The sequence below is a fragment of the Rhodnius prolixus genome, unplaced genomic scaffold (assembly GCF_049639745.1).
Source record: "Rhodnius prolixus isolate KJV_2025 unplaced genomic scaffold, Rpr scaffold_6, whole genome shotgun sequence".
Taxonomy (NCBI): Eukaryota; Metazoa; Arthropoda; class Insecta; order Hemiptera; family Reduviidae; genus Rhodnius; species Rhodnius prolixus.
The window spans coordinates 3,289,985-3,315,541 of record NW_027411634.1 but is presented as its reverse complement, the minus strand read 5'-3'; the positions used below and the strand labels follow the sequence as shown (position 1 = coordinate 3,315,541).

At 33.6% G+C, this 25,557-nt stretch overlaps 2 protein-coding genes across 18 annotated transcripts in view; both read right to left on the bottom strand.

Annotated features, from left to right (window-relative positions):
• Positions 1-25,557, bottom strand: part of wake (ankyrin repeat and fibronectin type III domain containing protein wide awake) — a 532,593-nt gene that overhangs the window by 113,914 nt on the left and 393,122 nt on the right. Inside the window, exons 1-2 of one of the 17 annotated variants that reach the window (XM_074139715.1) lie at positions 21,058-21,158; positions 7,296-10,128 (exon numbers count right to left, since the gene is read on the bottom strand). The exons of 10 other annotated variants lie outside the window; for them this stretch is intronic. In XM_074139715.1, the coding sequence (XP_073995816.1) occupies positions 7,296-7,383 (88 nt within the window). In that variant the 5' untranslated portion in view covers positions 7,384-10,128; positions 21,058-21,158. Of the gene's footprint in view, positions 1-7,295; positions 10,187-19,917; positions 20,780-21,057; positions 21,762-25,557 lie in introns of those variants that run through there. 6 more of the 17 variants (XM_074139714.1, XM_074139717.1, XM_074139716.1 and 3 more) reach the window with 6 other exon arrangements.
• Positions 22,127-24,448, bottom strand: LOC141460090 (defensin coprisin-like). Its single transcript, XM_074139760.1, has 2 exons — positions 22,665-24,448; positions 22,127-22,563 (listed from the first exon to the last, which is right to left on the bottom strand). Exons 1-2 carry the CDS (start codon positions 22,756-22,758, stop codon positions 22,391-22,393), a joined length of 267 nt encoding a protein of 88 aa, XP_073995861.1. The 5' UTR covers positions 22,759-24,448; the 3' UTR covers positions 22,127-22,390.

The window sequence follows — 25,557 nt, the reverse complement described above, 5'->3', positions numbered from 1 at the left end:
CCCCCCCCCCCAAATATCGGAAAAGTACATTAGTAATGTACTTCCGGTTTGAGGGAGGGACCAATTTGGGTTCGATTCCCAGTCTAGAGCTTGGATTTTATTTAATGGTTAATATGAGAAATTTATAGTAAAGTATGTTAGGCGGTTATAGGCTAGACCCGCAAAGCTAAGATGAATTGTTGGTTAGTGGATTCGATTCCCCCGGTCTAGGGCTTGGATTTTATTTAATGGTCAATATGAGAAATTTATAGTAAAGTATGTTAGGCGGTTATAGGCTAGACCCGCAAAGCTAAGATGTATTGTTGGTTAGTGGATTCGATTCCCTGGTGATATTAAAGTGTGTTAGGCGGTTATAGGCTAGACCCGCAAAGCTAAGATGTATTGTTGGTTTAGTAGTTTTGATTCCCAGTCTAGGTCTTGGATTTTATTTAATAGTTAATATGAGAAATTTATAGTAAAGTATGTTTACTAGTCGCCTCCGTCCACGATACCTAATTTGGATAGTTGGACGTAAAGCTCGCCTGAAAAAATAGGCAATTACTTTACTTTTTACTTTACTATACTTTGTGCTGATCTTCAAATAATTGCAAAACTCTGTTCTCTTCCATTCTGCGCCAACTTTACTCGCTGTTCTAGGAACTTTTCAACAGCACAAATCATACTGATCAGACAATTCCAGCCACATGCGATACCAATATAATTTTGTATTAACTATTTATTGAGTCATAATTTTGGGCAGTTAAAGAACTTTTCTTATAACATATTGGATATGCATCCTTTAATATTTTTGTAAAATACAAAGATTTTAGGCCTGTCTCTATAAACAGTATAATCCTCCTATTGAAAGGATTTTAAAATGTCCCGATCCTCTTAGTAGGCTTGTGTCCTGGACACGTCATTCTAGCTTCTTCCAGGAAGGTGCGGAGTCATAGCATTCAAAGCTAGGAGGATATCGGTCGTCCGAGATGATAATCAAGAGTCCCACCAGTCGGAGAAGTGCTAACGCTGGAGTTAAAATGTTATATTCACTGCCATCTCCCAGATTTCTGATTGGTCCCTTATTGGGTACTGCATTGCTCACAGTAGGTACAAAAAGTTAAGGTAACTTCTCATGCCAAACATATCATTATAAATTATTTTTTGAATTAATTATTCAAAACAATTTCTTTATTTCTGGGTAGATATAGGGAAAAGTGAGATTTCTCAATAATGAGACTTCACTGTAATTGCAACTTTACAAAATGTGTAATTTGAGTAAGAGTTAAATAATTTTAGATAGATAGCTAAAAGAATTACAGTAAAAGGAAATCGTGTGAGTGGTCACACCGTATTATATTTAATCTAAGATATTTACAAATAAATACTTAGTGCATTAAAGAGAATTAAAAATTAACGTAAACGAAATACCGTTCTTGCAGTATTACTTCTTGAAGTAGTTCTTCAAACGTTAGTTAAGAATGTGGAACCGTTATTTCCTACAAACACATATAGCACTTTTGTTGCAATAACCACCTTTACATCCCAAGAGTATGCAATAAACGGCGCAAGCTGAATGTTTAGGCGAATACCATTGAGACTGGAAGCTGAGCACATCACAGGCGACTCTCTTCCTTCGCTTTAAATGTACTTCCGTTTCCCAGCTGACTGGCTCACTTCGAGCGTCATCTAATTTGGTCCGAACAGTTTTGTAAATCGTTAGCTCACAATAATTAGTGATTGATTACTATTATCAATATTTAGTTAATTCATTTTTAAGCAAAAATTTAGGCCAAAGGCATACTTTTTACCTAATTGATGTAGAAAATCCAATTCTGACGGATATGGGTAGGCCAGGGCGACCACCAAAAACAGAGTAATCATAAAGAATATGCACTTCATAATGGCAAGTCGCGGTAAAATGCAGCAGCACTTGGGTTACTGCACTATATCGAACTGCACTTTGACTGCACAGAACTTAATTTTGTTGCACCTTATATATATATATATAAGCGGAATTTCCTGTTTCCCTCGTTGACCATGATTTTTTTTTTTTTTTTTTAAGGTTAATGTGGTGTCATAAATTTAATGATAAATACTTTATTTAATAATTAAACTTAGTTTTTTTAATGATAAATAATTATCAAGTTTTTTTTATTAGAAACATATTTCTCAATTAATTACCATTTGCATGCCAAGAAAACCTTCATTACATAATTTTTAATGCAAGTGATAGTCTGTTCATTTTTTTTTTTTTTTTTTTTTCATTGAGAATAAGGCAAAGCGGAAGTAAAGCGTCACTTTCTCACACAGTAAAACTTCTTGGTTTTAAAATTTTGCCAAAAAATAAAAATAAAAAGAAATAGCCTATTTTTTCAAGCAGGCTTTACGTCTGACTACCAAATTAGGTGTCGTGGACGGTGGTGACTAACAAACATACTTTATAATAAATTTCTCAAATTAACGATTAAATATAAAAGGAGAACTAGACTGAGGAATAGAATCCACTAACCAACAATACATCTTAGCTGTACGGGTCTAGTCTATAACCGCCTAACTTACTTTACTATAAATTTCTCATATTAACCATTAAATAAAATCCAAGACCTTGACCAGGGGAATCGAACCCACTAACCAACAGTACATCTTAGCTGTACGGGTCTGCCTATAACCGCCTAACTTACTTTACTATAAATTTCTCATATTAACCATTAAATAAAATCCAAGACCTTGACCAGTGGAATCGAACCCACTAACCAACAGTACATCAGCTGTGCGGGTCTAGCCTATAACCGCCTAACTTACTTTACTATAAATTTCTCATATTAACCATTAAATAAAATCCAAGACCTAGACCACGGGAATTGAATCCACTAGCCAACAATACATCTAAGCTTTGCGGGTCTAGCCTATAACCGCCTAACTTACTTTACTATAAATTTCTCATATTAACCATTAAATAAAATCCAAGACCTTGACCAGTGGAATCGAACCCACTAACCAACAGTACATCTAAGCTTTGCTGGTCTAGCCTATAACCGCCTAACTTACTTTACTATAAATTTCTCATATTAACCATTAAATAGAATCCAAGACCTAGACCACGGGAATTGAATCCACTAGCCAACAATACATCTTAGCTGTACGGGTCTAGTCTATAACCGCCTAACTTACTTTACTATAAATTTCTCATATTAACCATTAAATAAAATCCAAGACCTAGACCACGGGAATTGAATCCACTAGCCAACAATACATCTTAGCTTTGCGGGTCTCGCTAATTTCCTAACTTAAACTTTAGCTCTTCGTTTTCCGCCAAGAACATTAACAACGTTAACATTTTTGCGATAAATAGTAACTGCTCTAAAAAAAATAACTGCATTATATTATAATGACCTGAATATGATAAGAAATTTCTAGTTCAGTTGCCAATTATTTCCGGCTATTGTGAAGATGTAGTTTTATCTAATATCGTAAATTATGCAGAGAGAGAGAGAGAACATTTATATATGTTATATAAAAAAAAATGCGCACCTTGAAGTCACACTATTGTCTTTAAGCTCAAAACTTTTAACTGCTTAACCCTTTTGCTGAAATTTGAACATTTCAGATGATGCTGTAGGTCAGCCGACTTTTCCAAACAGACTCTAAAATTAATTTCCCTGAGAAAATGATTTTCAAATAAGATTTACTAGTTTTCCATTTTCCTAACAATGTTACTCAAACCCTTAAAAAGGGAAATTATTAACCAAATAGAAACCGGTGAAGTTTTAATAAATAATAAATACGTTTGAATATATAAAAAAATAAATAAAGAAAAATATATTATTTATTATTTTAACGATTTTTGGAGTCCTTTGTTGAAATACGAGTATGAATGGTAGAGCTCATTTAGATTGAGTTATTTTAGAAAGAAGGAAGATAATGCACGATTAATAACACAATAACAGTAACATTGTTTTCCGAAAAGTAAAAGAAACTAGCGTTTAATTTTTGAAGCAAAATCTCCAAACTTTTCAGAATTAAAAACGTTTAGTAAATCGGAGATATTTGAGTCTTGAGGAAGAACACAAGCAACAAATAAAGTTTCGGTTTCCGGCAATCTCCTCCCAAATTAGAGATATTTCAAGTACAAGTACAGAGTAACAAACAAAAATTTTTTAATAATCACTTATTGGGGATGGGATTTGCTCTAATGGGTAGCGTACTGGATTCCCACACGGTGATCTCTTCGACTATGAATACGGCTAGTGGCTCTTGGATTTTCTCTTTCTAGAAACTATTCACAGTCCTGTGATGGACAGTGTCGCCAGTGACGAGAGAACACTGTCTGAAGATTGGCAGTGCACTGGATCAAAGTATCGGGCGTAAATGAACTCAAATGTTCATGACGTGCCTTGAATTTTTATTAAAAATAATAAAAAACGATAAAAATTCAATGTGAGGATTTTAAAACGTTTCGAATCTATTAGTTGGCGCGTAGGCCGTGGATAAGTCTTTCTAACCTCATCCAAGGAATGTGCGGAGTTATGGCATCCAGAGGATATCGTCCGTCCGAGATGATAATAAGAGTCCCACCATTCGGACAAGTACAGTACACTGATGATTAAACGTTTTCTTCACTGCCATCTCCCAGATTCCTGATTAGTCCTTTATTGGATATTAAATCACCCTGAGTAGGTACTAACAGTTTAGTTAACTGTTTATAAATAGAGACTCATTACAAACATTTCACTCTAAAAGTTTTATTTCAAAATAATTATTTTAAACAATTTCTTTTTTGGGTAGTTCCCGAGGAAAAGCGGGAAATAAAGACCCTCCTCAATAATGACAATTCACTGTAATTGCAATTTTACCGGAAGTGGATTTTCACTTAAAAGTTTTTCAGTCCAAGGATAAACAATGAGCAGATTAGATAATAAATCCTCAATGCTATTTTCGATCTCAGGCACTCCTCTCTTCACACGGTCTAAGTGAACTTCCGTTATCTCGCCGGCTGGCTTCTCCCGTAGAGCGTCACCTAATTTGGTCCAAACAGTTTCGAAATAATGAACATTATTTTATTGATTTCTATTATCAATATGTATTTAATACTTCTTAAGAAAACTTTTCCACTAGGCATATTTTACCTAATTCTTGTTGAAGATTAAATTTTGCCGGATTAGAGTATGCCATGGCGGCCACCAAGAACAGAGTAACCAAAGAGAGTATGTACTTCATGATGTTAAGTTTGCCCATAAAATGCGAGTACGTATTTTAGGTTACTGCACTAGATCGAACAGCACTGTGACTGCATAGAAATTAATATTCTTGCACTTTATATACATTAGCTCCCCACAAAATTTTCATTATACCATTTAAAAACCCGAACAAGAAATGTTGACCATGATTGTTTGAAAGGTTAATGCGGTATCATAAATTTAAAGTATAAATAATGCAATAATAAATTATTATTATCAAATTTTCACGAGTAAAATATTTTCACTTAAATAACATACGCATGCCGGAAAAACCTTGATTAAATCATTGTTAATTTAAGTTTTAGTCATTTTATTTCTCTTATTAAGATTAAGGAAAAGCGGAAGTAAAGCGCCACTTTCTCTTACAGTAAAATATCTTAGTTTTTAAAATTTTTTCATAGATACTGAGGTAGGTACGATTTTTCAGATGGAGACACAAGATTGCAAGCACAACCTTCAATTCCCTAAATTAAACATTAACTCTTCGTTTTCCCAAAAACGGCACAGAGAGTCGTTAACGTTATTTTTGTTATTTTTTAACGTTATTACCGTTATTTTCTAACGATAATTTCTAGTTTTTAGTTGTCAATGACAACCGGCCATTGTGAAAATGTAGTTTTATTTAATAATGTAAATTACGCAAATGTATGCAAATATTAATAAATAAATGAATGAAGAAAAATATAGTATTTAATATATATATTATTTTAACGATTTCTGGAGTCATTTTCTTTTGTTGAAATATGATTGGCTGAGATCATTTCAATTGAGATATTGCATGATAGATCCTTTATTGGGTATTGCATTGCCCTCAGTAGTTCAGGTAACTTCTTTATAAATAGGGACTCATGCCAAAAATTTTCATTCTAAATTTTTTTATATGAACCAAATTTTCCAAACAATTTTGTTTTTCGGTAGTGCCGGCGGGAAAAGCGGGAAATAATGACGCTCCACAATATTAATACTTCAAATGTAATTTCAATTTTACAAAATGTACAATTTCAGTTAGAGATCATAAAAAGTTTTGTACCCAAGGATAAACAATGAGCCGCCTAGCAATTGTGTCAACAGAGCTATTTCCGCTCTCAGGCACTCTCTTCTTGCGGACTAAGTGTACTTCCGTTATCTCGCCGGCTGGCTCCCGTAGAGCGTCACCTAATTTGGTCCAATCAGTTTCGAAATAATTAACATTATATTATTGATTTCTATTATCAATATGTTCTTAATTCACGTTAAAAAAAAAAGAAGGTATATTTTACCTAAATGTTGTTGAAGTATCAATTCTGCGGGATAAGAGTAGACCATGGCGGCGACCAAGAACAGAGTAACCAAAGAGAGTATGCACTTCATGTTGCGAAGTCGCGGTAGAACGGAGTATCTTAGGTTACTGTACTATGACTGCATAGAATATAATATTGTTCCGCCTTATATACTTAAATAGAACTTCCTGTTTCCACCTCTAAATTTTCATTGTACTATTTACATATAATAGGCAGTGTTTTTATTTACAAAATTAAAAAATACAATATTGACACTATAGCAAATTTACAAAAAGTGAATTTTGACACAGAATTAAATAAGTTTAGATGGATAGCTAACGGAATTACAACTAAAGGAACTCGTGTGAGTGGTCACCACATTTTATTTAATCTAAGATATTTACAATTAAATACTTAGTGAATTAAAGAGAATTAAAAATTAACGTAAATGAAATATCCTTCTTGCAGTATACTTCTTTGATGCAGTTCTTCAAACGGAAGTTGGTGAAATAGTACCGTTTAGGGCAGTACAAGTACAGTAATTTTCTCGTGGTTGGCACTTAACTCGTTTATATCCCATAGCAAAACAAAGAGCGTAGCATTCTGAATTAAGACGAATGATCAAATGAGTTACTTCGTCTACCGTGTAACATCTGTAACTCCGCTTTTTAGTTAAACGTTGATGCGTTATCTCGGGGGCTGCATCTATATTAGTCCAAATAGTTTTGAAAATCTTTAGCTCTCAAAGTTGTTGATTACTATTATCAATATTTAGTTAATTCATTATTAAGAAAATTTAGGCCAGTGGCGTATTTTTTACCTGATGGTTGTTGAAGATTTTCTGCCGGATAAGAGTAGGCTGTGGCGGCCACCAAGAACAGAGTAACCAAAGAGAGTATGCAGTTCATGATGATAAGTCGCGGTAGAATAGAGAGTATCTTAGGTTATTGCACTATGGCTGCACATAAATATTGTTGCACTTTATATACATAAGCGCCATTTCCTGTTTCCCCCCTCTAAATTTTGATGACACCATTTAGAAAACCAAGCAAAAAATGTTGGCCATGATTTTTTTAAGGTTAATGGTGGTATCATAAATTTATTGCATATTTACTTAATTCAGTGATAAATTATTTTTATGACACTTTCACTAGAAAAATATTTTCAAGTAATTAATATTTGCATGCCGGGAAAACCTTGATTACATAATTTTTAATATAAGTGATATTCAGTTCATTTCTTTTTAATGAGAATAAAGAAAAGCGGAAGTAAAGGGCTACTTTCTCTTACAGTAAAACATCCTAGTTTTAACGTTTTTTGCGATAAATAGTAACTCGTTTAAAAAAATAACTGCATAATTTTATAACGTCCTGAATATGATAAGAAATTTCTAGTTCAGTTGCCAATGATTTCAGGCGATTGTCCAGATCTAGTTTTATCTAGTATCGGAAATTATGCAAAGAAAAAAAAAGAAAAACGGAAATATACAAATGCGCTCCTCAAAGTCACACTATTGTCTTTAAGCTCAAAACTTTTTAACTACTTAACCCTTTCGCTGAAATTTGAACATTTCAGATGATGCTGTAGGACCGCCGACTTTTCCAAATAGACCTTAAAATTAATTTCCCTTTAGAAAATATTTCAAATAAGATTTAATAGTTTTCCATTTTCCTAACAGTGTTGCTCAAACCCTTCAAAAGCGATACTAAATAAACTGGGTGATTCATTTTTTATAAAAAATAAATATGTTTGAATATATTAAAATAAATAAATAAATAAATAATATAGCATTTAATATTATTCATTATTTTAACGATATTTGGAGTCATTTGCTTAAATATGAGTGACTGAGGAGGGATTGACGCCTCGTTACTTAAATTGAATTATGTAGAAAGAAGGAAGGTAAAGCACGATTAATAACTTAATAACCTAAAGATTGTTAGCTCAAAATAATAAGAGTTTAGTAAATCGGAGATTTTTGGGTCTATCGGGTCTTGAGGAAGAACCAAGCGATAGATAAAGCTTCGATTTCCGGCAATCACCCCAACCACCCAATTAGAGATATTTCAACTATACGCACAGAAAAATAAACAAAATTTTCCGATAATCACTTATTAGGAAAGGCTCAATGGTTGACGTTCTGGATTCCACGCTCGGGCTACGAATACGGATTGTGGCTCTAGGATTTTCTCTTTCTAGAAACTACTCACTGCCTTGTGATGTATAGTGTAGCCAGTGCCGAGAGAACACTGTTCGAGGATTAGCGGTGCACTCAATAGAAGAAGCTCTGGGCGCTAATGAGCTTAAATGATGACGTGTCTTAAATTTAATTAAAAAATAAAATAACGATAAGAACTGATTGATGGGATTTTAAAACGTTCCGAACGTCTTTAGGATTCTTTCAGGAAAGTGTGGAGTCTCAGCTCCAGAACTAGGCCGTCCGAGATGATCATTCAGAGTCCGTTCATTCGAAGAAGTGCTGACGCTGGTGTTAAAATGTTTTTTTTTCCACTGCCATCTCACTGATTGGTCCTTTATTGGGTATCATATCGCCAATAGTAGGCACTAATAGTTTAGGTGACATTTTTACAAAATAGGAAAAGCGGGAAATAATGTCACTCCTCAATATTGACACTTCACTGTAATTGCAATTTTTTCAAAATGTGCAATTTCAGTCAGACTTCTTAAAACATACTCTGTCCAAGGAAAAATAATGTGCGACCAAGATTGTGCAAAATCAGCGACATCAATCAAAGACTCTTTCTTCATACGGATTAAGTGAACTTCCGTTATTTCGCCGGATGGCTCCTGTAGAGCGTCACCTAATTTGGTCCTAAGTAGTTTCGAAATAATTAACATTATACTCGTTTTATTGATTTATATTATCAATATCTACTTAATTCTCCTTAAGCAAAATTTACTCCAAGGCGTATTTACCTATATTTTGTTAAAGATTCAATTCTGCAGGATAAGAGTAGTTCATGGCGGCCACCAAGAACAGAGTAACCAAAGAGAGTATGCACTTCATGTTGCGAAGTCGCGGTAGAACGGAGTATCTTAGGTTACTGCACTAGATTAAACTGCACTATGACTGCATAGAACTTAATATTGTTCCACCTTATATACCGCCTTAAATAGAACTTCCTGTTTCCCCCCTCTAAATTTTCATTATACTATTTAGAAAAAAATTAAAAATTACAATATTGACACTTCACTGTAATTGCAAATATACAAAATGTGTAATTTGAGTCAGAGGTAAATAAGTTTAGATGGATAGCTAAAGGAATTACAGCAAAAGGAAGTAATGTGAGTGGTCACACCGAATTCTATTTAATCTAAGATATTTCAAAAAAATACTTAATAAATTAAGGGAACTTAAAATTAACTTAAATGAAATATCCTTCTTGTTGCGTACTTCTTGATGTGTCTTCAAACGGAAGTTGGGGAAATTAGAACCATTTAGTTCCTACAATGGCAGATACTATCCTTGCAATGACCTCCTTTATATCTCAGAACCAAACAATGAGCGATGCAAACATTTTGAATACGTGCGAACCATTGATACTCGAAGCTGAACACTTCACAGATCGCTCTCTTCCTTCGGGTTAAATGTACTTCCGTTATCTCGCCGGTTGGCTCCCTTAAAGCGTCATCTAATTTGGTCCGAAAAGTTTGGAAATCATTAGCTCACAAGTTATTTGTACTTATGTTTAAAACAAAAAACTACGCAAAGGTATTTTAGCTAATTGTTGTAGGAGATTTAATTCTGCCGGATAAGAGTATGCAATGGCGGCCACCAAGAACAGAGTAACCAAAGAGAGTATGCACTTCATGTTGTCAAGTCGCGGTAGAATGCAGTATCTGTTTTCCTGAACCAAATCAAAATGCACTGTGATTGGACAGAACTATCGTCACAACTTATATATTTACGTCGAATTTCCTGTTCCCCCCCTCTCAATTTTCAGAATATTTAGAAAAACAGAACAAAAAATCCATCATCATTTAGTAAAGGTTACTAAAAGGGTATCATGATGTAAAAGTGCAAATTGCATAATTTAGTGATAACATTTATATATTTACTGATAAAGTATCATTCATCTTATTTTATTATGTCCAATTGGTTACCAATCGCCAGGAAGGAAAACCATGATTTGGATGAAAATTATGATAAGGGATAGTATGATCATTTCTCTTATTGAGAATAAGGAGAAGCGGAAGTAAAGCTTCAAAGGTGCCTCCTTCGAAACAGAGAGCAGTTGATAACCTCCTGGTTAACCTTTTAAGGCACAGTACTGCTGCACAAGCTGCGTAAAGTGCATTATTTGATAAATTAAGGAATACCTTATATGAAAGATATTGATCACTTAAATATGTGGCAGGAGGTTTCCAATTTTTTTGGTAATTAAACGCAACTCTCCCAAAATTACCAAATAATTATTAAACCTTCTTGTTTGTAACAGATGTAAAAATTAATTTTTAGCCATTTTGTGTATGCTTGAGAAAATCTAAAGCTCTTAACATTTGATTTTTTCTTAGAAAAATCACTCGGAAAACGACTTATTTCCCGATATTAAGAAAAATACTAGCTTTACTTCCTTGGCAATATTTTCAGAAGAAAGAGGATGGAAAAATACATAAAAATGACCTATCGCCTGCTCTTCTTTCTCTTTGATAACAAGTTAAAAAAATTGAAATATGATTAATAAATACCAGATTTTGAATTAGCCTAGCACCTTTAATTTTGAAGATATCGAATTGCGGATTCCGGTTTCCTTCATAACTTTTTATACTCTTTAAAACTGTTTATATGAAAATAGGGGTCAACTGCAAACCCTCACTTTTGGTCGCGCGTCAGCAGCGTATGCGGGCAGGAATCTAAAATCAAGTCACATATTCTGCAACAAATTTTTCCTCTACCATTTTTTGCTCATATTGACCGTTTAAGCATGAAATGCATTTGAGCCGTCTTAAAATGAACACCCTGAATTTGAGAACTTTCCGCTTATTGTTTGTTTCAGCTTAAGACAAACTTTCAACTTCCAACTTCCGTTTGAAGACGCATCAAGAAGTACACTCCAAGAAGTATATTTCATTTACTTTAATTTTAAGTTCCTCTAATTCACTAAGTATTCAATTCTAAATAACTTATATTAAATAAAATATGGTGACCACTCACATGACTTCCTTTACTTCTATTCCTTTAGCTTTTCAACTGTACTTACTTAACTATGTCCCAAATAACACATTTTGTAAAATGCAATTACAGTAAAGTGTCAATATCGAATTTTTACTTCAAATTTATGATACCACATTAACCTTTAATAAAATCATGGACACCATTTATTCTTTGGTTTTTTAAATGGTATAATGCAAATTTAGAGAGGGGGAAATAGGAAATGCCGCTTATGTATATAAATTGCAACAATAGTTGTGTGCAGTCATAGTGCAGTTTGATCTAGTGCAGTAACCTAAGATACACCATTCTATCGCGACTTCGCAAAATGAAGTGCATACTCTCTTTGGTTACTCTGTTCTTGGTGGCCGCCATGGCCTACCCTTATTCGGCAGAATTGAATTATCAACAACAATTAGGTAAAATACACCTTGATGTAAATTTTTTTAACGTGAATTAAGAACATATTGATAATAGAAATCAATAATATAATCAATAATATATCAATAAGGGAAGGGATTAGCTATGAGGTTAGCATACTGGACTCCCACGCGGAGGTCCCGGGTTCGAATCCAGCAGCTGACCCTTAGATTTTCTCTTCCTAGGAGCTTCTTACAGCTCACTGTTCGGTGATGGACAGTGTTGTCTGTAACGAGAGAACACTGTCCGGAGGCCGGCAGTGCACTGAAAAAAGCTCCGGGCGCCAATAACCTTAGATGTTGACGCGCCTTAAATCATAAAAAAAAAAAAAAAAAAAAAAAAAAAAAAAAAAAAAAAAAAATAATATAATGTTAATTATTTCGAAACTGATTGGACCAAATTAGGTGACGCTCTACGGGAGCCAGCCGGCGAGATAACGGAAGTTCACTTAGTCCGCATGAAGAGAGTGCCTGAGAGCGGAAATAGCTCTGTTGACGCAATAGCTAGGCTGCTGATTGTTTATTCTTGGGTACAAAAATTTTTGACTGAAATTACACATTATTGTAAAATTGTAACTACAGTAAGGTGTCAATATTGAGGTGTGTCATTATTTCCAGCAGTTCCCTTGAAAAATGAAATGGTTTTATAATTATTCAATGTTTTATAATGAACTGTTTGATATGAGGCCCTATTTATAAAGTAGTTACGTAAACTTTTATCACATACTTAAGGCAAAGTGATAACCAAAAAAGGACCAATCAGGAATCTGTGAGATAACAGTGAAGAAAAAAACATTTTAACACCAGCGTCAGCTCTTCTCTGTATGGTGGGATTCTTAATTATGATTTCGGACGGCCGATATCCTTTTATGCTCTGAATGCTATTCCTGGAAGAAGCTACAAAGACGTATCCACGGCCTACTCCAACTAAGAGGTTCTGGACGTTTTAAAATTCTCTAAATATATGAGATATTATTATTTTATTTTTAAATAAATTTAAGGCGCATCAACATTTTGGTTCACTAGCGCCCAGAGCTTTTTCCAAACGCACCGCCAATCTCCAGCCAGTGTTCTGAAAATTACCCACAGCACTATCCAATCACCGGACTGTGAGCAGTTTCTAGAAAAGAGGAAATCCTAGTGCCACTAGCCGGATTCAAAGTCCGTGAGATCACCGAGTGGTGTATCCAGTACGCCAACTATTGAGCTCAATTCCTTTCCTAATTAGTGGTTATTAGAAGATTGTTAGTGTTTACATATCTGCAGGTAAATTTCTCTAACTTGAAAAAGTAAAATCCTGAAACGGATGCTTTAAATATTATTTGGGTTCTTCTTCAAGACCCAAAAGAGAGTTACCTAAATACTATCTGTCATTGTAGGGACTAAACGGTTCTATTTTTCCAACTTCCGTTTGAAGACGCATCAAGAAGTTTACTGCAAGAACGATATTTCATTCAAGTTAATTTTAAGTTCCTTTAATTTACTAAGTATTTAATGTAAATATCTTAGATTAAATAGAATTCGGAGTGACCACTCACACGACTTCCTTTACTCCTATTCCGTTTGTTATCTAATTGAACTTATTTAATTCTGACTGTGTCAATATCGTATTTATATTTTAAATTTATGATACCACATTAACCTTTAAAACCATCATGGTCAACATTTTTTGTTTGATTTTCTAAATGGTATAATGAAAAGTGGGGGGAAACAGGAAATGCCGCTTATGTATAAAGGGTGCTACAATATTTGTGTGCATCCATAGTGTAGTTTGAACTAGTCCAGTAACCTAATAGAATACTCTATTCTACCGCGACTTGACAACATGAAGTGCTGCGTACTCTATTTGGTTACTCTGTTCTTGGTGGCCGTCAATGCCTTACTTCATCCTTTAAATTTAACTCGTCAACAAATAAGGGGTAAATAAGGCTCGGCGTAAAATTTTTTTACTTAAGTTAATTAAGTGCATATTAATAATAGAAATTAATAACATAGTGCTAATTATTTCAAAACTGTTTGGACAAAATTAGATGCCTTTCTAGTAGACCTGTACTCCGATTCAGACGAAGACCCTCAGTACTCATGAAAAGAGAGTTTGGATCAGGAATTATCTGTCCAGAAATAGTTGCCAACCTGCTCTTTGCTGCTCTTTGGACACAACAATTTTTGGACCTCTTACTGAAATTTTACATTTTGTAAAATCGCAATTAAAGTGATGTGTTAATATTGAGGAGTATCATTAAGTTACCTGAATTAACCCTTTAACGCCCAAAATGAAACTAATGCTGTTTTTTGAAATTTATTGCTATTAATTATTACAATATGGACAAAATTAAACATTTTTTATAGAATATTAAAAAATATATATATAATTTTGATTCAAAGTCCGTGAGATCACCGAGTGGGGTATCCAGTACGCCAACTATTGAGCTCAATTCCTTACCTAATTAGTGGTTATTAGAAGATTGTGAGTGTTTATCTGCAGGTAAATATCTCTGACTTGGGTATTATATGGCCCTCAGTAGGTACTAACAGATTAGGTAACATCTTTATAAATACGGTCTCACAACAACACTTCCTTCTAAATCTTTTATTTCAAAATAATTATGCTAAACCATTTCTTTTTGGGTACTTCCGTGGAAAAACAGAAAATAATGACACTCCACAATACTGGTACTTCATTGTAATTACAATTTTACAAAATGTGTAATTAGGGTCAGAGTTAAATAAGTTTAGATGGATAGCTAAAGGAATAGTACTAAAAGGAAGTCATGTGAGATGGTCACATTTTATTTAATCTAAGATATTTACAATTAAATACTTAGTGAATTAAAGGATTAGAAATTAACATAAATGAAATATCCTTCTTGGTGTGTACTTCTTTCATGTAGTTCTTCAAACGGAAGTTGGAAAAGTACAACCGTTTAGTTCATGTACATACACAGGAAGTTTCTTCCCAATAACTTCCTTTATATCCTACAGTTGAACAATGACCGGCGGAGGATGAATTACTAAAAATGATCAAATTAATTTGGAAGCTGTACAACTTAGTTAATTCATTTTAAGAAAAATGTAGGCAAAGTCACATTTTACCTATTTCTGGCGGATAAGAGTAGACCATGGCGGCGGCCACCAAGAACAGAGTAACCAAATAGAGTATGCACTTCATGTTGCGAAGTCGCGGTAGAATAGAGTATGGTACGCTACTGCACTAGATCAAATTGCACTGTGACTGCACACAACTAATGTTGCTCCTTATATAGAAAAGCGGAATTTCCTGTTTCCCCCCTCTAAATTTTCATTACACCATTTAGATAAACAAACAAGAAATGTTGGCCATGATTTTTTTAAGGTTAATGTGGTATCATAAATTTAATGCATATTTACTTAAATCAGTGATAAATTATTTTTATGACACTTTCACTAGAAAAATATTTTCAAGTAATTAATATTTGCATGCCGGGAAAACCTTGATTACATAATTTTTAATATAAGTGATATTCAGTTCATTTCTTTTAATGAGAATAAAGAAAAGCGGAAGTAAAGGGCTATTATCTCTCGCAGTAAAACATCCTAGTTTTAACATTTTTACCTAAATACTGAGATAGGAATTTCAGATAGAGTCACAAGTTAGTAACTTAAACTTTAGCTTTCAGTTTTCAGCCAAAACGCCCCCAAGAGGCGTTAACGTTTTTTGCGATAAATAGTAACTCGTTTAAAAAAAATAACTGCATAATTTTATAACGTCCTGAATATGATAAGAAATTTCTAGTTCAGTTGCCAATGATTGCCGGCGATTGTCCAGATCTAGTTTTATCTAGTATCGGAAATTATGCAAAGAAAAAAAAAAGAAAAACGGAAATATACAAATGCGCTCCTCAAAGTCACACTATTGTCTTTAAGCTCAAAACTTGAACTGCTTAAAACTTTAGAAGAAATTGAACATTTCAGATGATGCTGTAGGACAGCCGACTTTTCCAAACAGACCTTAAAATTAATTTCCATTTAGAAAATATTTCAAATAAGATTTACTAGTTTTCCAATTTTTGTAACAGTGTTGCTCAAGCCCTTAAAAAACGATATTAACCAAATAGAACGGGTTGATTCAATTTTAATAAAAAAATATATATGTTTGAATATATCAAAAAAATTAAGTAAATAAATATATTGTATTTAATGTTATTCAATACCTTAACGATTTCTGGAGTCATTAGTTGAAATTAGCTCGAATTACCTCGTCAATGAAGGAATGGAGAATCAACAAAGATACAGCACGATTAGTAGCAGAATAACCGAAAAGCCCAGATAAATATATAACATATATAATAATAAAAACTATAAAAAATTAACTGTTTCAGTATAAGACCGATTTTCAGAATAAAAACGTTCAGTGAACTGTTGATATTCTGGTCACTCTCACTTGGGTCTTGAAGAAGAACCCAAGTTTATATTTAAAGTATTCGTTTCAGGATTTTACTTTTTCTAAGTCAGAGATATTTACCCACAGATAAACACTCACAATCTTCTAATAACCACTAATTAAGAAAGGAATTAAGCTCAATAGTTGGCGCAATGGTTTCACACTCGGTGATCTCACGGACTTAGAATCCGGCTAGTTGCACTAGGATTTCCTCTTTTCTAGAAACTGCTCACAGTTCGGTGATTGGATAGTGCTGTGGGTAATTTTCAGAACACTGGCTGGAGATTGGCGGTGCATTTGGAAACAACTCTGGGCGCTAGTGAACCAAAATGTTGATGCGCCTTAAATTTATTTAAAAATAAAATAATAATATCTCATATATTTAGAGAATTTTAAAACGTCCAGAATCTCTTAGTTGGAGTAGGCTGTGGATACGTCTTTGTAGCTTCTTCCAGGAATAGCATTCACAGGATAAAAGGAAATCGGCCGTCCGAAATCATAATTAAGAATCCCACCATACAGAGAAGAGCTGACGCTGGTGTTAAAATGTTTTTTTCTTCACTGTTATCTCACAGATTCCTGATTGGTCCTTTATTGGTTATCACTTTGCCTTAAGTAGGTGATAAAAATTTACGTAACTTCTTTATAAACAGGGCCTCATATCAAACAGTTCATTATAAAACATTGAATAATTATAAAACCATTTCATTTTTCAAGGGAACTGCTGGAAATAATGACACACCTCAATATTGACACCTTACTGTAATTACAATTTTACAATAATGTGTAAATTCAGTCAAAAAATGTTTGTGCAGAAGGATGAGCCATGCGCAGATTTTTTATAGTTTTTATTATTATATATGTTATATATTTATCTGGACTTTTCGGTTATTCTGCTACTAATCGTGCTTTATCTTCGTTGTTTCTCCATTACTTCATTGACGAGGTAATCCGAGCTAATTTCAACTAATGTCTCCAGAAATCGTTAAAGTAATGAATATTATTAAACACTATATACTTATTTACTTAATTTCTTGATATATTCAAACATATATATTTATCACAATCACCGGACTGTGAGCAGTTTCTAGAAAAGAGGAAATCCTAGTGCCACTAGCCGGATTCAAAGTCCGTGAGATCACCGAGTGGTGTATCCGATACGCCAACTATTGAGCTCAATTCCTTTCCTAATTAGTGGTTATTAGAAGATTGTTAGTGTTTACATATCTGCAGGTAAATTTCTCTAACTTGAAAAAGTAAAATCCTGAAACGGATGCTTTAAATATTATTTGGGTTCTTCTTCAAGACCCATAAGAGAGTTACCTAAATACTATCTGTCATTGTAGGGACTAAACGGTTCTATTTTTCCAACTTCCGTTTGAAGACGCATCAAGAAGTTTACTGCAAGAACGATATTTCATTCAAGTTAATTTTAAGTTCCTTTAATTTACTAAGTATTTAATGTAAATATCTTAGATTAAATAGAATTCGGAGTGACCACTCACACGACTTCCTTTACTCCTATTCCGTTTGTTATCTAATTGAACTTATTTAATTCTGACTGTGTCAATATCGTATTTATATTTTAAATTTATGATACCACATTAACCTTTAAAACCATCATGGTCAACATTTTTTGTTTGATTTTCTAAATGGTATAATGAAAAGTGGGGGGAAACAGGAAATGCCGCTTATGTATAAAGGGTGCTACAATATTTGTGTGCATCCATAGTGTAGTTTGAACTAGTCCAGTAACCTAATAGAATACTCTATTCTACCGCGACTTGACAACATGAAGTGCTGCGTACTCTATTTGGTTACTCTGTTCTTGGTGGCCGTCAATGCCTTACTTCATCCTTTAAATTTAACTCGTCAACAAATAAGGGGTAAATAAGGCTCGGCGTAAAATTTTTTTACTTAAGTTAATTAAGTGCATATTAATAATAGAAATTAATAACATAGTGCTAATTTTTTCAAAACTGTTTGGACAAAATTAGATGCCTTTCTAGTAGACCTGTACTCCGATTCAGACGAAGACCCTCAGTACTCATGAAAAGAGAGTTTGGATCAGGAATTATCTGTCCAGAAATAGTTGCCAACCTGCTCTTTGCTGCTCTTTGGACACAACAATTTTTGGACCTCTTACTGAAATTTTACATTTTGTAAAATCGCAATTAAAGTGAAGTGTTAATATTGAGGAGTATCATTAAGTTACCTGAATTAACCCTTTAACGCCCAAAATGAAACTAATGCTATTTTTTGAAATTTATTGCTATTAATTATTACAATATGGACAAAATTAAACATTTTTTATAGAATATTAAAAAATATATATATAATTTTGATTCAAAGTCCGTGAGATCACCGAGTGGGGTATCCAGTACGCCAACTCAGACTCTCTCTTCATGCGGACTAAGTGTACTTCCGTTATCTCGCCGTCTGGCTTCCGTAGAGCGTCACCTAATTTGGTCTAAGCAGTTTCGAAATAATTAACATAATATTATTGATTTCTATTATCAATAAGTTCTTAATTCACATTAAAAAAATTGACATCAAGGTGTATTTTACCTAATTGTTGTTGATAATTCAATTCTGCCGAATAAGGGTAGGCCATGGTGGCCACCAAGAACAGAGTAACCAAAGAGAGTATGCACTTCATGTTGCGAAGTCGCGGTAGAATAGAGTATGGTAGGTTACTGCACTAGATCAAACTGCACTATGGCTGCACACAACTATTGTTGCACTATTATACATAAGCGGCATTTCCCGCTTCCCCCTCTCTAAATATGCATTATACCATTTAGAAAACCAAAGAAAAAAATTGTGACCATGATTTTATTAAAGGTTAATGAGGTATCATAAATTTAAAGTAAAAATTCGATATTGACACTTTACTGTACTTGCATTTTACAAAATGTGTTATTTGGGACATAGTTAAGTAAGTATAGTTGGATAACAAACGGAATAGTACTAAAAGGAAGTCGTGTGAGTGGTCACCATATTTTATTTAATATAAGTTATTTACAATTGAATACTTATCGAATATAATAGGAACTTAAAATTAACGAAAATGAAATATCCTTCTTGGAGTCTACTTCTTGATGTATCTTCAAACGGAAGTTGTGGAAATTAGAACCGTTTAGTTCCTACAATGGCAGATAGTATCCTGGCAATAACCTCCTTTATATCCCATAGTTAGACAATGAGCAGCGCAAACAGAATGATTAGGTGTGAACCATTTAGACTCGAAACTGAATAGATCACAGGAGACTCTCTTCCTTCGGGTTAAAGGTTCTTCCGTTGTCTCGCCGGCTGGCTCCAGTAGAGCGTCATCTAATTTGGTCCGAACAGTTTTGGAAATCTTTAGCACTGAACCCTTCTGCTATCAATTTGTACTTGTTTAAATCAAAAACTATGAAAAGGTATTTACCTAATTGTTGAAAATTGAATAGCGCGGGATAAGAGTAGACCATGGCGGCCACCAAGAACAGATTAACTAAAGAGAGTATGGATTTCATGTTGTCAAGTCGCGGTATCTTAGGTTACTGCACTAGATCGAATTGTACTGCGATTGGACGTAACTATCCACCCATCTTATACAATTAAGCCGAATTGCCAGTTCCCCCTCTAAATTTAAATTATATTTAGTAAATCAAACAAAACATCCGCCATGATTTAGTAAAGGTTACTAAAGGGTATCATGAACTAAATGATGTAAATTCTTAATTTAAAGATAACATTCAGTCATTTATTAAGAAATTATTATTAATAGTTTTTATAAGGAAAATATGCCAAATTTGTTACCCATTCGTAAGCAAAGAAAACTTTGTTAAGATCAAAAATCATTGTACTAAGTGGCAGTAGAATGCAGTATCTTCGGTTACTGCACTACGACTGCACAAAAATATTGTTGCACCTTATATAAATAAGCCGGAATTTCCTGTTTCCCCCTCGAAATTTTCATTATACCATTTAGAAAACCAAAAATGAAATGTTGGCCATGATTGTTTTAAGGCTTAATGTGGTATCATAAATTTAAAATATAATAGCAACTTTACAAAATGTGTAATTTGAGTAAGAGTTAAATAAGTTCAATTGGATAACAAACGGAATAGTAGTAAAGGAAGTCCTGTGAGTGGTCACCACATTTTATTTAATCTAAGATATTTACAATTAAATACTTAGTGAATTAAAGAGAATTAAAAATTAACGTAAATAAAATATCCTTCTTGCAGTATACTTCTTTGATGTAGTTCTTCAAACGGAAGTTGAGAAAATATGTTAGATCCGTTTATTTCCTACAATGACACATAATTTTCTGGCAATAACCTCCTTTATACCCCTTAAATATACAATGAGCGGCGCAAGCTACCTGATTAGGTTTGAACCATTTAGACTCGAACCTGAAAAGATCACAGGTGACTCTCTTCCTTCGGGTTAAATGTATTTCCGTTTTCTCGCCGGCTGGCTCCAGTAGAGCGTCATCTAATTTTGGTCCGAACAGTTTTGGAAATCATTAGCACTCATGTTATTGTTAAAACAAAAAAGAAAGCTATGGAAAGCCATTTACCTAATTGTTGTTGAAGATTCAATTCTGCGAGATAAGAGTATGCAATGGCGGCCACCAAGAACAGAGTAACCAAAGAGAGTATGCACTTCATGTTGTCAAGTCGCGGTAGAATAGAGTATCTTTGGTTACTGCACTAGATCAAATTGTACTGCGATTGGACGTAACTATTCACCCATCTTATATAATTAAGCCGGATTTCCTGTTCCCCCCTTCTAAATGTTCATTATATTTAGATAACCAAACCGAAAATGTTGGCCATGATTTAGTAAAGGTTACTAGAGGGTATCATGAACTAAATGGTTTAAGTTCTTAATTTTTTTTTTTATTTATCCTTTTATTGAGATTTACACCTGTACCTAAAGGGTACAATAGGTAAACGTGATGAATGAATAAATAAATAATGTGTCAGACGTGAATGACGGTCATCCAGTGATGGGGTTAGTCACCCAGTTGGTCATGGGGCCTCAGCCGTCTTCGAGGATTGGAGGGTAGTGTAGTTGAAGACAAGTTTGCAGCTAAAGGGTTGGGATGAAGTGACAGTTTTTGGTGAAAATTTTTATATCGGATTTTGGCAAGTTCTTCGGAGATGAATGGAATTTGGAGATCTGTATGGATTGTGTGGTTACTAACATAGAATGGAGCGTCTACTATGCGGCGGATTATTTTGGATTGGAGTGTTAATTTAAGGATAATATTCAGTCATTTATTAATAAATTATTATTATTTATTAATTATTATTAATAAATTATTATTATTTATTAATTATTATTAATAAATTATTATTATTTATTAATTATTATTAATAAATTATTATTATTTTAGAAAATATGCCAAATTGGTTACCATTTGCTAGAAAGGGAAACTTTGTCAAAATCAAAAATCATGATGTTAAGTCGCGGTAGAATAGAGTAAGTTTGGTTACTGCACTATGGCTGCATAGAACTATTGTTGCACCTTATACACATAAGCGGAATTTCCTGTTTCCCCTCCGCTATTACAAAACCAAACAAATAATGTTGACCATGATTGTTTTAAAGGTTAATGAGGTATCATAAATTTAAAGAATAAATACGATATTGACACTTCACTGTAATTGCAAATATACAAAATGTGTAATTTGAGTCAGAGGTAAATAAGTTTAGATGGATAGCTAAAGGAATTACAGCAAAAGGATGTAATGTGAGTGGTCACACCGAATTCTATTTAATCTAAGATATTTCAATAAAATACTTATTAAATTAAGGGAACTTAAAATTAACTTAAATGAAATATCCTTCTTGTTGCGTACTTCTTGATGTGTCTTCAAACGGAAGTTGGGGGAAATTAGAACCATTTAGTTCGTACAATGGCAGATACTATCCTTGCAATGACCTCCATTATATCCCAGAACTAAACAATGAGCGATGCACCATTGATACTCAAAGGTGAACTCTTCACAGAGGGCTCTCTTCCTTCGGGTTAAATGTACTTCCGTTATCTCGCCGGCTGGCTTCCGTAGAGCGTCATCTAATTTGGTCCGAAAAAGTTTGGAAATCATTAGCACTCAACTTCCTGCTATCAATTTGTACTTATGTTTAAAACCAAAAAACTACGCAAAGGTATTTTACCTAAATGTTGTTGAAGTATCAATTCTGCGGGATAAGAGTAGACCATGGCGGCCACCAAGAACCACAGAGTAACCAAAGAGAGTATGCACTTCATGTTGTGAAGTCGCGGTAGACTGGAGTATCTTAGGTTACTGTACTATGACTGCATAGAACTTAATATTGTTCCGCCTTATATTCTTAAATAGAACTTCCTGTTTCCCCCTCTAAATTTTCATTGTACTATTTACATATAATAGACAGTGTTTTTTATTTACAAAATTAAAAAATACAATATTGACACTATAGCAAATTTACAAAAAGTGAATTTTGACACAGAATTAAATAAGTTTAGATGGATAGCTAAAGGAATTACAACTAAAGGAACTCGTGTGAGTGGTCACAATATTTTATTTAATCTAAGTAATTTACAACACTTAGTGAATTAAAGGAACTTAAAATTAAAGTAAATGAAATATCCTTCTTGCAGTATACTTCTTTGATGTAGTTCTTCAAACGGAAGTTGGTGAAATAGTACCGTTTAGTTCATCTACATACACAGGAAGTTTCTACGCAATTACCTCCCTTATATCCCATATTTACACAATAAAGGTTGCAGTCCCAATTACTAAGTATGACCAAATACTCTCGGGATGGATACTCCTTACATTCGTATCTCCGGGTATAATTACAGATCGGTTTGGGAGTTGCATGGGTTGGAGCGTCATCTAATTCGGTTCAAACAGTTTTTTGGAAATCGTTAGCCCTCAAATAATTGATTATTATTATCAATATTTAGTTTTAATTGATTTTTAAGAAAAATTTAGACTAAAGGCGTATTTTACCATCAGGTTGTTGAAGATTCAATTCTGCCGGAAGAGTAGGCTATGGCGGCCACCAAGAACCACAGAGTAACCAAAGAGAGTATGCACTTCATGTTGTCAAGTCGCGGTAGAATATAGAGTATCTTAGGTTTGCTGAACTAGATCAAATTGTACTGCAATTGGACGTAACTATCCACCCATCTTATATAATTAAGCCGAATTTCCTGTTCCCCCCTCTAAATGTTCAATATATTTAGAAAAATCAAACTAAATGATTTTTTAAAGGTTACTAAAAGGGTATCATGATGTAAACGTGTAAATTCCTCAATTTAATGATAACATTTAGATATTTAGTGATAATATCATTCATTTTATTACCATTCGCAAATAAGGAAAACCATGATTTGATGAAACGTTTGATAAGTGACAGACGATCATTTCTCTTAATGAGAACTAGGGAAAAGCGGAAGTACATTAACTGCACAGTCAATTTCTCACACAGTAAAACATCCTAGTTTGAAAATTTGACATAAATACTGTGGTAGGAATTTTAGGTAGGGTCACCAGTTCGAAAATGTAACCCTATGTTCTCTCTAACAGAAACTAGTACTGGAGTCCTAACAGAACGAGCGCTCTGTTTCCGTCCAAAACTCCCTCCCCCCCACAACAAAAAAAATCTGGCATTACCACTCACACGACTTCCTGTTTTTCTACAAAATTTTGTGAGGTTCTAACTCATAAATATTTTTTACCAATCTCAGAAGTTTTTAGAATAATAATAAAATATTATTCCAAGTGTCAGGGTTGAAATCGCCTGATTTTTAGAGCTGAATACGATTTATATCGATAATCACCATGAATGTAATCGATTCAATTGTAGAGACTTTTTTTTTTAAAGAGTTAAAAAAACACAGCATTCATGCTTAGACTTTTGTCTGCCATTTCTGCCTTATCTATTCAACTAATTCTGCATCTCCATATATTTTAAATTATTAATCGAGGCAAAGAATGATGTTTTGAAGCACTATTACGAATCTGATTCATTTCATTTAGATGATCAGTGAATTGTTCTCTGAAAAACCTCTGATCAATAAAGACAGGATGCTGGTCGTATCAATGTAATTTATAGTTCACTAATAAAATTAAATATTTTATTACTTTTATTGTACATCAATATTGACACATCACTATAATTTTACAAAATGTATTTCAGTCTGAGGTCGAAAACTTATTGTGTCCAAGGAAACACAATGAGCAGCACAGATATTTCATCAACCGAGCCTATTTCCGGTCCTAGACTCTCTTTTCATGCGGACTAAGTGAACTTCCGTCATCACGCCGGTTAGTTCCTCTTGAGCGTCATCTAATTTGGTCCAAGCAGTTTCGAAATAATTAACATTATATTATTGTTTTCTATTATCAATATGTTCCTAATTCTCCTTAAGAAAATTTATGCCAAGACGAATGTGCCTAAATGTTGTCTAAGATTCAATACTAAGAGCAGGCCATAGAGCCCACCAAGAACAGAATAACCAAAGAGAGTATGCACTTCATGTTGTCAAGTCGCGGTAGAATAGAGTATCTTAGGTTACTGCACTAGATCAAACTGCACTATGACTGCAAACAACTATTGTTGCACCTCATATACAGAAGCGGAATTTCCTGTTTCTCCTCTAAATTTTGATGACACCATTTAGAAAAACAAATAAGAAATGTTGACCATGATTCTTTTTAAAGATTATTGTGGTATCATAAATTCAAAGTATAAATACTCGTATGATATTGACACTTTACTATAATTGCATTTTACAAAATGTGTTATTTGGGACATAGTTAAGTAAGTATAGTTGGATAGCTAAAGGAATAGTACTAAAAGGAAGTCGCGTGAGTGGTCTCCATATTTTATTTAATATAAGTTATTTACAATTGAATACTTAGTGAATTAGAGGAACTTAAAATTAAAGTGAATGAAATATCCTTCTTGCAGTATACTTCTTTGATGTAGTTCTTCAAACGGAAGTTGGTGAAATAGTACCGTTTAGGGCAGTACAAGTACAGTAATTTTCTCGTGGTTGGCACTTAACTCGTTTATA